Source organism: Boleophthalmus pectinirostris, unplaced genomic scaffold, assembly GCF_026225935.1.
Source record: "Boleophthalmus pectinirostris isolate CB_2022bp ecotype Guang Dong unplaced genomic scaffold, ASM2622593v1 HiC_scaffold_2, whole genome shotgun sequence".
In the NCBI taxonomy this organism is placed as follows: domain Eukaryota; kingdom Metazoa; phylum Chordata; class Actinopteri; order Gobiiformes; family Gobiidae; genus Boleophthalmus; species Boleophthalmus pectinirostris.
In genome coordinates, this window is record NW_026571152.1 from 24,386,386 (window position 1) to 24,398,204 (window position 11,819).

The window sequence follows — 11,819 nt, forward strand, 5'->3', positions numbered from 1 at the left end:
ACACTGGTGTGTGAATGTGTGAATGGGTGATTGGTTCCTTGTTGTAAAGCGCTTTGAGTGCCTTGAAGGCGGAAAAGCCATTTACCACATGATATAACAAGGTAGATTGGAGAATTTATTTGAGAGAAGAACTCAGCCTAAATATACAGGGATTGTGAATGAAACAAAACACAAGTCCATTTAAGGAAACAACAATAAAACATAGATCACAAAATAGTGTAACATGGGCCCTTTAATTATTTTGCCAAGGTTCTTAACATCCGTGGATCTGCATTTTTTAATTATATATATATATTTTTGTATTTTTACTACTGTGTTTTTTTCTCCTTTTTTTAAATCTCAGTACAATCTTTAGTGTACTGTCCTTGTCCTCATTTTATCCATTCATCATTATGGGTCATTAGCAAGCCCCATTTCAAAACACAGTCACACACTTTATCTGGTAAGTCTTATAACGTGTCTTTTGTGCCAGTCTCCACACACACAAGTTAATGAAGTGTAAATTATATTCTCACCAGAACGCAGACACCAAAATGAAATTTACACTTTAAGAAACTGTGGCTGCGGTACAGTACATGTGGCACAGACTTGTGACAGATTTTAAGGTGTTGTGTGTCTGCTTCAGTAACCATGAGGAATATTTTCTGACAGTGAAGAGAGACTGTCACACCACTTTTGTTCAATGTGCTGCTTAGAACTTAAATAGCATGTACAAGGGTCAAATGCAGGGGACTATAGCCATTAAAGGCCCTATATTACATTATTTTGTGATCTATATTATAATGTTGTTTCCTCATTGCAAACATGCCTAGAGTTGTGTTTCGTTTCATTCACCCATGTTTAACACACAAAACCTGCATATTTAGGCTGTGTTCTTCTCCCGAGCTGAAAACACTCCACCTTGTGATGTCATGTGGTAATATAGGAAGTACTCAGTTGTGTTTTTAAACTCCATACCCCTTCACTAGAATCATTTGGATCATTTCAGCCCTGGAATTGCCAATCTAAACAAAAGGAAAAAGGTAGCTGCTGATTTGAAAACTACAGCTTCATGACATAACAAGGTTTAACAGAGCATTTTGAGATGTAGACAGGTTAATAATAACGGATTACTCAATGTGTGAATGAAACAAAACACAACTTGAGGTATGTTTTTGAGGAACATTATAACACAGTTTAACACTCCCAATAATTTATTTTGTGAAATATAGGAGCTTTAATCTTGATCTGTTCATGCCAGAAAGCGATTGACTGGCATAAAAGAAAAAATATATAATATTTTTGATCATATTAATAGCCTAATTTGTGTATTTCATGACCACAAGAATGTTCACTCACACGTGGATCCTCGTTTTGGTTTCGTTTTATCCGTTTTTGAAAAGGGTCCAGTCTTTGTGTTTGAGGCCTATAAGAGAGTGAGGAGGGAGAGAGAGGAGAGAGGGGTGGGGGGTGTAAACTGGCAACAGATGCTCTCATTTTCACCTCAGCTTTGTGTGAGCCTTTTACAAGTATGACGCTTTGTCTTCCTTTGCTAATAAAAGGCCAAACGGGTCCAGAGACATCACATCAATCAAAACTTTCCCAAAATAATGATAGATTTGAGTAAAAAAAAAAAAACAAATAACAAAAAAACACACACACAATTTTTGCAGTGAATGTGAATTTGTCTCCTACATTCTAGATGACGCTGCAGCCCTCCAATCACAATTGACCACTTAAAGGTCCTATATTACGCAAAAATGATTCTTGTGAGGTTTAAGCCATGTTACAATTAGAATATTGTTACCTCATTAAAAACATTCTACCTTGAGTTGTGTTTTGTCTCATTCACATATGTTTGAGTAATCCTTTATTTTTAGTCATCTCCAAATGCTCTGTTCCACCTTGTTATGTCAAGTGCAGGTACTTTTCAGGTTAACAGCTACCTTTTACTTTTTGTTCAGTAGAGATTGGCAATTTCAGGGCTGAAATCGTCCAAATGATTCTAGTGAAGGTGTATGAGGTTTTAAAACACAAAGGAGCACTTCCTGTAATACCACATGACATCACAAGGTAGAACAGAGTGTTTTCAGTTTGAGAGAAGAACTCAAACTAAATATGCATGGTTTGTGTGTTAAAGATATGTAAATGAAACAAACACAATTACGGGTACGTTTTTGATGAGGAAACATTATAACATAAATCTGTAAATAGCGTAATATGCGCCCTGTAAGACTTTCATTGGTATCCGTATCTATTTTATTGCAATACAATTTTGCGTTCTAGTAGAAAAGACACACATTACTTGCCTTTAGTGAATCAAAACTTTGGATGAGTGATCAAAAGAGATTCAGAAACCTATCAGATACAAACTGACCATCTCCACAGTTCCTCTGCAGGTCACATCAGACAAGTAATTACAAACTTGGGCTCAAACTTTATTTACAACCGTTCTTAACAGTGACAGATCTGTAACAAGGCAGTCACCTCAGTCAATACAATTATGAAGCAAGTGAGCAGAAAATCACCACTCATACCATCCAGAAGAGACAGTTTCTTGTTTTAATAGTCGGGGCACTGTCCAAGACCATTTACCCGGCTCCAAGCATTTCTTTAATTGCTTCAGTTTTGATAACAGCAGGCTAGATTAACAGAACAGAAACGATCATTTAAATGCTATTCTATTAAGCACACACCAGCTTGGGTGTGACAGCACTGCCAAATTTAGTTATAGTTCATCCCGGTCTTTCTATTGTTGTCTTAAGTTGTTCCTGTTGAGTTGGTATGAATTTCCTGTTCACTTGATTTACTTCACACGTACAATTAAAGGAGTGTATGGATCAGTACACAGACACATACAATTACATCAGCGCATGCATGATTGGGTCTGCTGCAGTTCCAACATTCACATCACAGAGGCCCTCCTGATAGTGTGGGATCGCAAACACTGCATTAAGATTCATTAGCAGATCCACAAAAAACACTGGCGCCGAGTTCAAACTGGGAGGGAATTTTTAGATACTAGCTACTCTGTCAAATATACTTTACTTTATCACAGCTTTAATTGAATTGTTTAGTTTGTATAAACAAATGGTGTGACTACTGAAGTTGAACAAAGTGTAATTAGCTGTAAAACTTCAGGTATGCATTTTCACAAAGGTATGTTCAAAGAATATTTCAGATCAGTTTAAGCCACTACTTTAACAATACAGATGAGACTGACTACAGTGTTCTCAGTATGCAGAACCTGAAGTTATGTGGTCACTGCAATGAGCTGAAAAGATCACAGACACATGCTGTAACAAAATTAGTTTCCTCTGAAGGTCCTTTAAAGATAGATATTAAGTTACTCACTCTTCAGTTGAGGCAGCTGAGAAGGGTCGGCTATATTCCTGTATTCCTATCATGTTACTCTTGTGAGCTTTTAACCATTTTATAATGCTGTTTCTTCTTCAAAAACATACTGGAGTTGTGTTTTGTTTCCTTCACATGCAATTGAGTAATCCTGCATTATTAGGTTGTCTACATCCACAAAACTCAAAATGCTCTGTTCCACCTAGTGATGTCATGAAGCAATATAGTTCAAGTTAATAACTACCTTTTACCTGTAATTCAGTACAGGAAATTCCAGGGCTGAAAACATACAAATGGAATGGTGAAGGTGTATGGAGTTTAAAAACACAGTGGTGTACTTCCTGTTTTACCACATGACATCACAAGGTGAAACAGTGTGTTTTTTCTGTTTGAGAGAAGAACTCAGCCTAAATATGCAGGTTTTATGTGTTAAACATGTGTGAATGAAACAAAACACAACTCCAGGTACGTTTGTGATGAGGAAACAACATTATAACAGAGATCAGAAAATATGGACAATAATATGGACCTTTTATCTAGGAGAAGATGAATATGGAAATTCTAAAACCTAGATTTGGATTTTGGGTTTGAAATAAATGATTTGGAATAAGTTTCTTAGCCCACCTCTCTCTAAAATTACTGTGAGGCATAAGTGAATTACTTAAATGTAATTGTTTTTAATGGCGGATGCTGTTATTGTACTAACACCTCTCTAATGAACAGCTGTTCTGTTTGTCTTGTTTGTGTGTTAGTGGATATGCGTGTGTGAGTGTGAATCATAAACTGACTCGGGTCAATGATTTTCTCTCAGAGATGAGGTGATGGTACCTGGCTTATTAATTAATTTTAATCATCTTTTGTAATTAACTAAAGATGTGTCTGATGAGAGTGTGCAGGAGCTTACACTTCATACACGATTTATTCGCACTATTTATGTCCTTCCTCACTTACAAATATGCCTGTCAAACTAATAATACAAATTTGGTTTGTTGTAGAAATAAATAAATAAAAGCTATAGATTGATGAAACTCAGAATCCAGATCGGTGAGGTGGGTATTTATCACATGGTAGGGGCTGAACTCACATCATGGTGAGCTTTTACTTCATAGGGAGTATATATTAGATCAGTTACATGATTTATTGATCAGATATGGGTTAATTTAGGTTAAGAATCAGGTAAGTAAATTGTAGTATTTCTGTGTATTTGCACTGTAAATATTAGAGCCTATTTTGATTATGGCCTTTCATTAATCTGTTTAATAAATAATATATAGCCTATTTCTATGACTAGAGCACGGGCAGCTTAGGCATGTGCTTGTTTAAAGGCCATAATCAAAATAGGCTATAATAAAGTGAAATCATTAAAATACCCACACACTACAGTCCCAGTGTGGTTTCTTTACAAAAATGGGTGACAGACACAGGAAGTCGGGTCAAAGAGGTGTCTGTGTCACCTCATCTACAGATCCCATTTCAATTAACAGATCAAGTCTTGAGTGGTGCCAGACCAGCGTGTGGTCACAGACTGTATCTTTGCGCTAACTGCGCTTTTTGTAGGCTCGTGGACGATTCAATTAGGCGATTATTGGCACCATTTTGGACAGAATACGTACCTCTAGATCGTAGTATCTGCTGAAAGAGATGAACGGCTGGCAATGCAAAATCAAACGGTAAATCCACAGACTGCAGTCTATGGGTAAATCACAAAGATCACATGCCTCCGTCCCCCAGTCCAGCAGGGGTCAGTACTGCGCCTTCACGGTGCCGCGTTGACCCGCCGCACTGAGCAGAGGAGCGGATCCGCGGACCGTGGTGTTTACACATGGGTCTAGAGGAGAGGAGCTCTCCGATCTCATGGTACAAACCAAGTTTCAGATTAAGTCGATCTTTCAGAAGACTCAAAGTGTGACTATTCCAATATTTCCTCGTCTGTTTTACAAGCTGACACACGATGACACAGGCTACCATATAACCAGACCTAGGCTAGGTTAGCATGGTGTGTGAGTTAGGTGATATTTGATAAAAATGCATCAGTTTATCAGTAGATATAAAATGTGCCTCTTTTCTCAGGACTGTGCTGTTTTTCCTCAATGGTTTAGTGCAGTGTGTTTCTGGTGCTAACTTTTCATCTACATTTAACCAGTAGTAATGTATTTGTTGTTTGTTTCTCTTTATTTTACAATGTTCATGCTGTTAGGTTGTTAACAGTGAGACGAATAGTTCTTCTAACACCTGATGTGGTTTGTTTTTGCAGCAGACATGTGTGCATCATCTTGTGAAAAGGATCTTTATGCAGTGTTAGGAGCCAATCCATCAGAGTCCACAGAGGAGTTAAGACATCGCTATCAGCAATTGGTCCTGAAGGTATAGGAGTTGTCCTGATTCTGAACATTTTTACGTTTACACATCAGGACTGTAAAATTTAGCTCAATCAAATCAATATAATTATTGCAGAGTTTGTAATTAGAAAACTGAAGACTGCTCTTAATTATTCAAATAACATACACCCTCTTCAGAGACCTAAATATCTTATCCTGGAATCTTATCATGTATACAGCGCATTTGGCCTGTAGTTTACTCATCTATAAAAAGCATGGGATTAAGCAGTGTGTTCATCACTGTTCTCTTTTGCACATGCAGTGTCATCCCGATCGTCTCAGTGGACATAGTTCATCTGAGGCAGAGATGGGTTTGAAGAGGTTTCTTGAAGTTGATGCTGCCTGGAAAATTTTGAGCGATGAAAATAAGAGAAGAGATTATGATCTGCTAAGAAGAGGTACGATTTTCAAACAATATAAAGATTTAATTGTCTTTACCTTGATTTCATAGTTCTACCAGATTGAACTGCATGGTGCATGTCGAGGAGTCCACCAGAGGGCGCACTTGTTTCGTGTAGTCGTGTGGAGTTGAGTTTTCTCTGGGTCAGTGGAGGAGAGTGTTGAGTGGTTGGTGGGAAATTGTAGATTAATACCTGCTGACTTATGGGACATTACACTTACATTTATTTTACACTCTTTGAGAAAATAGGGGTCTGAGGGTGCTTACCTATTACATAGAACATCACCTGTTACAAAGTATGTATGCGTATTGTGCACGTTTGTGATACTTGTAACTACACACACTTTAAACACTGATCTGGAGGCTGTGAATAACATAAATGACATTAACAATGTACCACTGAATGCTGCTGTATTCTGCCTACATATTGTAAAGTAGTAAAGAAAGAAAGAAAGAATGGAAAGAAAGAATGGAAAGTGAAAGAAAGTATCTTGACATTGAATTAACCTCAGACTAAACTACAGAATAAATGTTGTGTGTAAGCATTAATTCCCATGCCATACAAAAGTACTGCACTTTTCAATTAACTTAATTTGTCTTTTCAGCTCATGACCTAAAGCAGGACTGGCCTGTGGATTCAACTGTTTTCTTGGAGGACATGATATGGAATAATGGTCTGTGCAATTGAATTCACAGATTAAATGCATTTATGCGCCTCTACATTTATATGTATTTTTTATAATTATTTATTTGTGCTATTTGTTTTTTAGCTGTTAATATTATGTCATTTGAAATAGGTCAAAAGTGTTATCTGTACTGTACTATTATCTCTACCATATACTGTTTTGTGTACTATATTATAACTTAACAAGATGTAGATCATTACAGAAAACATTTTTTGTAAATACAAGTTCAAGACCTAATTCTTTGTCTTAACACAAAATTAGTAGATAGCAATAAGAAGCATCAATGCATTTAGTATAGTAATATTTTAAACAATGAATTCAAAGTAAGAGTTTATCATGTCAGTTGATACAAATTGATCTATATATTTTAAAGGCCCATTCTTTTATGTGTTTTCAGATGAGCGCTTATACACACATTGCTGTCGCTGTGGAGGGGCTTTTATCATTGACGAAGAGGAGGTTCAGGAGGAGACTCTGAGATCATCATCACAAGAAGAAGAGCAGACGACCAGAGGACAGAGCAAAGGAGTGATTGTGTGCTGTGATACATGCTCTTTAAGTGTTTATGTCACATGGACAAATCTACCTCAGAGCTGACAGGACCTTTTCTACACTAATTTCAGTGTTTTAAAGTTATGGTTTATAACTTATATTTTCTTAACAATATTTAAAAAGTTTACATGTGTTGAAGGGAGTAATGCACAATCCGTTTGGCAAATGAACCTTTACTGCCAATGACCGACAGTAATTTTCTTCTATAATAATAAATGGAACTTCATCCAAAGTTGTTTATATATTTTCATGTATAATTAAGTATAATGATATAAGTAAAGATTTTTTATGAATGAAAACAGTACACAAAGTTTTTTTTTTTTTTTTTTTTTTATGTATTTGTCAGAAAAATGGGATGACAACATTAAAAACCCAATTTCACACTTGAGTTCAATGTGTTCAACATTAAAAAAAAGCATTTTGGACATTTTTCTGTATTTCAAATTAATCTCGCCATTTTCCATTTTACCTCAGTTTCTTCTTTTTTTTCCTCTATAGCTGACATAAAATAATCAGTGAACTATTGTTCAAAAATTGTCATTTTAGAAATGTAGTCTAAGATGAATAATACCTACAGTATAATGCCATTCTTTTTTATTCACATTTTTATTTGCGTTTTTGTAAAGACAGTTGCAGGGACAGTAATGAACGTGAGCTGTCAGGAGTGGGGCTGAAATCACCATGGAGATTCCTCTGAGGAGAAGTGAGGCTTGGATCAGGGCCTTCACAAAACTCTGGGGTTTTGCTGCATGTTCAAACATGTCTCTGCTTCTGCGCTTTGCAGTTCTGAAGTGAACCGCTACTACTGCTACTACTACTGCGGTTCAGACTAGGGTATGGGACCATTAACAGGTGTCCACTGTGATACTCACAGATTAAAAAATATATAATTCAGTGTTCAAGGGGTTCAACTTCCTGTTTTATGTAACATTTTGAGGGCTTATTTTCTTTTAAAATTGGTAATTGCAATTGCTCTTTTTTCATTATTCAAAAACCTATGGATAAGATAAAACACAAAAGGAAAATACGCTACTCAATTTTTGTATCTATTCCAAGACATATTCCTGTTGTGAGTGACTATATATAAAACAAATTAATATTCAAGTAATTAATTCTTCAAAAACAAAAATGAGAATAATCACCCACATACTGTATCTAAATTAACATATTTGTTGATTTAAACTTTTAACTCTAGAACATGTGCAAGGATCTGCTGTGAAAATCAAACTTAAGTATCCCTGCAACATTCTAAAGCACATTGCAGTTCATTTGTATAGTAAAAAGAAACACATTGTGCGACCCTGTAAAATTATCTGGTGACCCACTGGGGGTCCCAACCCTTAGCTTCAGACACAGTGTTGTAAATGACAGAGCTATTGTCCTCTCTGCGGGGATGTGACAAGACGCACAAAGGGATAAAGACTGGTAATGACTCTGCTTTCTGTGGTCACTCAGGCTTCAAAGGTCACAGCTGACAGAGGCGCAGAGAGAAGACCGTCTCCATCTATTCACCCCACACTGGCCCATCTTCAAGTCTTCACCTGAGAAGTTGGGAGTTTGACAGTTAAGATGAGGTATGACTCACTTGTGTCTTGTGCTAATGACTTTACCTCCATGGTGATTTTGGGCAGCCTGATTTGATGGAGAGAGTGAGAGGGGGAGACAGAGGAGGGGTGCATAGTGGGGAGTGACAGCTGATGCTCAAATAAGGGGTTGCTCGAATATTGAAGGCACAGACAAGAGACATGCTGGGACACAAAATCGCTCTCACCAACACACTACCTGTAATTAGAATGCTTTAGATCCCTTTCTCCATGCCCGCCCCAGCCCCACCTGTCCCTCCAACACGCGTTTAAAACCTCCTCATCAACAGTAATTACACAAAATGGAGCCTTTATGATTCAACTATTGATTCAAACATTTTTATTTGTAGTGCATTATATTATTAGAGTAAAACTGAGTGGTTATTTTGGTCTATTTGGATCACAGTGCTGTACAAATTGCTTTCTCTGTGTGTTCTTTTAATTAAGTACTCTCAATTTGATAATCCTAAGCACTATGTAACTTTTCTAGTGGAGTGTCTGTCTCTGTGCTTTATCTGGAATGTAAACTTTACTAACTTCTTAAAGACAAGCAGGCAATACTACAAGGCCAAGTTACAGATCAGATCTGTGCAGTGGCACTCCCATTCACAGAAAAAAAGCATGTTTTTCAAGATATTGTTTTAACAGTAAAAACACCTGTCATTGAGTCTATGCAAGATAGTTATTGTTAATGCTATATGATGGAATATTTGAAGCAAAACAACAACATCTCCATGGAGACCAGCATGTGGTGTACCCCTGAAGTTTCACAGTGGTCTGCCACCTGCTTGTCTCCACAGAAATGTTTTTGCCTTGTCTAGAATGTTCCACAGTCTTGATTAAACTTATCTATCATGAAGGAGACCAGCAGGTTAAGGCACAACACTACATTTAATTTCAATTCAGATCTGTGGAGTCGCCCCTGTTCACAGAAAGAATTATTGTATTTTTGAGCAATAGAAACACGCGTAATGCACACATGCTAGATATAAATTTTTAAAGCCATACCGTGGAATATTCCAGACAAAGCAATAACATCTCAGTTGAGACAAGAAGGTAGCGGACCCTCCACCAGAAAAGTTGCACTATACACACTATACAATACTATACACACTATATCACACTATACAATATAGGCAGAAGGAAATACAAATGTGTTCTGTAATATATGAGATATGTTTATTAGTTCAGCAGTTCATATCTCAGTGTTCTTTTAGTTTAAAAAGTGCATTATAAACCAAATCTTTATTTGCAAAAAATGTTATTGTAACTGGAGTACGTGTACTTTTAGGAAAATTGTTCTGCTAGACTAGGTTCCACCACAGTATACTGGCAAAATTGATTTGCGAGCATTATTTCAGTACTACATTGTACTTCTTGTTGACGCAGCCTATCATCAGATGCTGGGCTGTTGACACCTCTCCTCCGGTGACCACCTTGTTAAAAGAGAAGTCAGGTCCTTAGAGTGTTTCCTAATTGCATGTAGCTACCCCAGAGATCTGCAGGCCTTATTATCTCATTAGCGAGTGGTTAGCTTGTTATATTTTATAGGGTTTTTGGATCTTTCAGCCAACCCCTGGCCTCAAAAATAATTTGTGACCTTTGGATAACTTGATAACATAAGACTGTACTGAATTCAACTGCACTGCCAGCACATGTGACCTGAGACCTGTTCAGCTGTAGTGCTTTTATTTTAGAAATCTTTATACAATAAATGTTCATGTGAACATCACCAGATAATTTTACAGCGACTGGCAGGTGTACACTGTGGCACAAATTCAGTTTTTAAAACAAACCCAAGCTCCTTTGTGTGTAGCCATATAAAAATTACAATTACTGAACAGCACATAATAAATACACTACTTGTGATTATACAACAATGGCATCAAAATACCTCTCAGTTAATTTTCCCAGTTCTGTTTGCCCCCCAGAAGCTTGTACCCCATTGAGACCCCCTACTCTGTGACCCACCATGACCCATGCGCCTCCCCCACTCCCAGTGGTGCTGGTGCTAAAGAGGCTCCTACACTTTATTCTTAACAATCACAAATAGTCATCTTCACAGAACTAGATATGTGGTGCACAAGTGTTTGTTTGGGCACTTAAAGCATGTTTACGGAGCTTTTCACTCACTCAGATGACCAAACATAACTCTTAAATCCAGTTCCATAATGTCTCAGCCCCTTGCCTGAATACCAACTTCTCTGACCACTGCCATTCCTTTTTCTAATAATGATCTTTTTACAAAGTCATTGTCAACAAAGTCAAATCATGCATTTTGACTGTCCCCTTCACCAAACTTTAATTAAAAGAAATACCTAAACTGATTTGTGGAATTTTAATCTTCATTTCTTCCTCATTTGTAAATCCCCTATCATTCGGTTGATGTTTCCATCTCACTAATGAAGTGAGAAGCAATTTGTGAATGAACATTCACTGCTTAAAACGTTTATGATGATCACTAAAAATGCAATTTTTCTGTCACTGAAATTTTATAAACATGTGAAGTGAAGGAACACTCTTAATATCTTTATTTGCTGTGACTTTGTACTGGAGGTCCAGTCTGTCTCCTGTACACCTAAAAAAAGCAGGAGGCCTTCAAGAGTAAAGGAACCAGTAACCTGGGTATGGATATGGCATGACAGTTACAAGTCAAGTCATTACTACAGTGAATTTTTAGTGTTTTAGTGTTTGTTCAACAGATGTTGTTTATTTACATTATACCTAAAAGACTGAAGATTATTTGAACAACCAGAGATTTCCACCCTAAAGCTTTAGCTGAAGATGCTTGTCTCATCAGACAGCTGTTACCCGTCCCTCTTTATTTGTGACTAAATGTTGATTCAGGGCAGTCTCCTTTATTTGTGAATGAATATACTTTATTTAG

The 11,819-nt window shown here is 37.0% G+C and overlaps 1 protein-coding gene across 4 annotated transcripts; it reads left to right on the plus strand.

The window, feature by feature from the left end:
- The first annotated feature begins 5,098 nt into the window (after positions 1-5,098).
- On the plus strand, positions 5,099-7,730 carry dnajc24 (DnaJ (Hsp40) homolog, subfamily C, member 24). Of its 4 annotated transcripts, none has more exons than XM_020934852.2 (5): positions 5,099-5,190; positions 5,588-5,697; positions 5,974-6,109; positions 6,717-6,785; positions 7,195-7,730. In XM_020934852.2, exons 2-5 carry the CDS (start codon positions 5,593-5,595, stop codon positions 7,392-7,394), a joined length of 510 nt encoding a protein of 169 aa, XP_020790511.2. In that variant the 5' UTR covers positions 5,099-5,190; positions 5,588-5,592; the 3' UTR covers positions 7,395-7,730. The 4 variants fall into 4 exon arrangements, with proteins under 4 accessions (XP_020790511.2, XP_055011168.1, XP_055011169.1 ...); XM_055155193.1 differs by having other exon boundaries at positions 5,127-5,190; positions 5,591-5,697; XM_055155194.1 differs by lacking the exon at positions 5,099-5,190 and adding an exon at positions 5,191-5,329.
- Positions 7,731-11,819: the final 4,089 nt, after the last annotated feature.

Bases quoted from the DNA above. Each gene is read 5' to 3' on its own strand.
- dnajc24 (XM_020934852.2), top strand. From the start codon at position 5,593: ATGTGTGCATCATCTTGTGAAAAGGATCTTTATGCAGTGTTAGGAGCC. The intron at 5,698-5,973 runs GTATAGGAGTTG...TTGCACATGCAG, and splicing joins ATCAGCAATTGGTCCTGAAG to TGTCATCCCGATCGTCTCAG. The intron at 6,786-7,194 runs GTCTGTGCAATT...ATGTGTTTTCAG, and splicing joins GGACATGATATGGAATAATG to ATGAGCGCTTATACACACAT.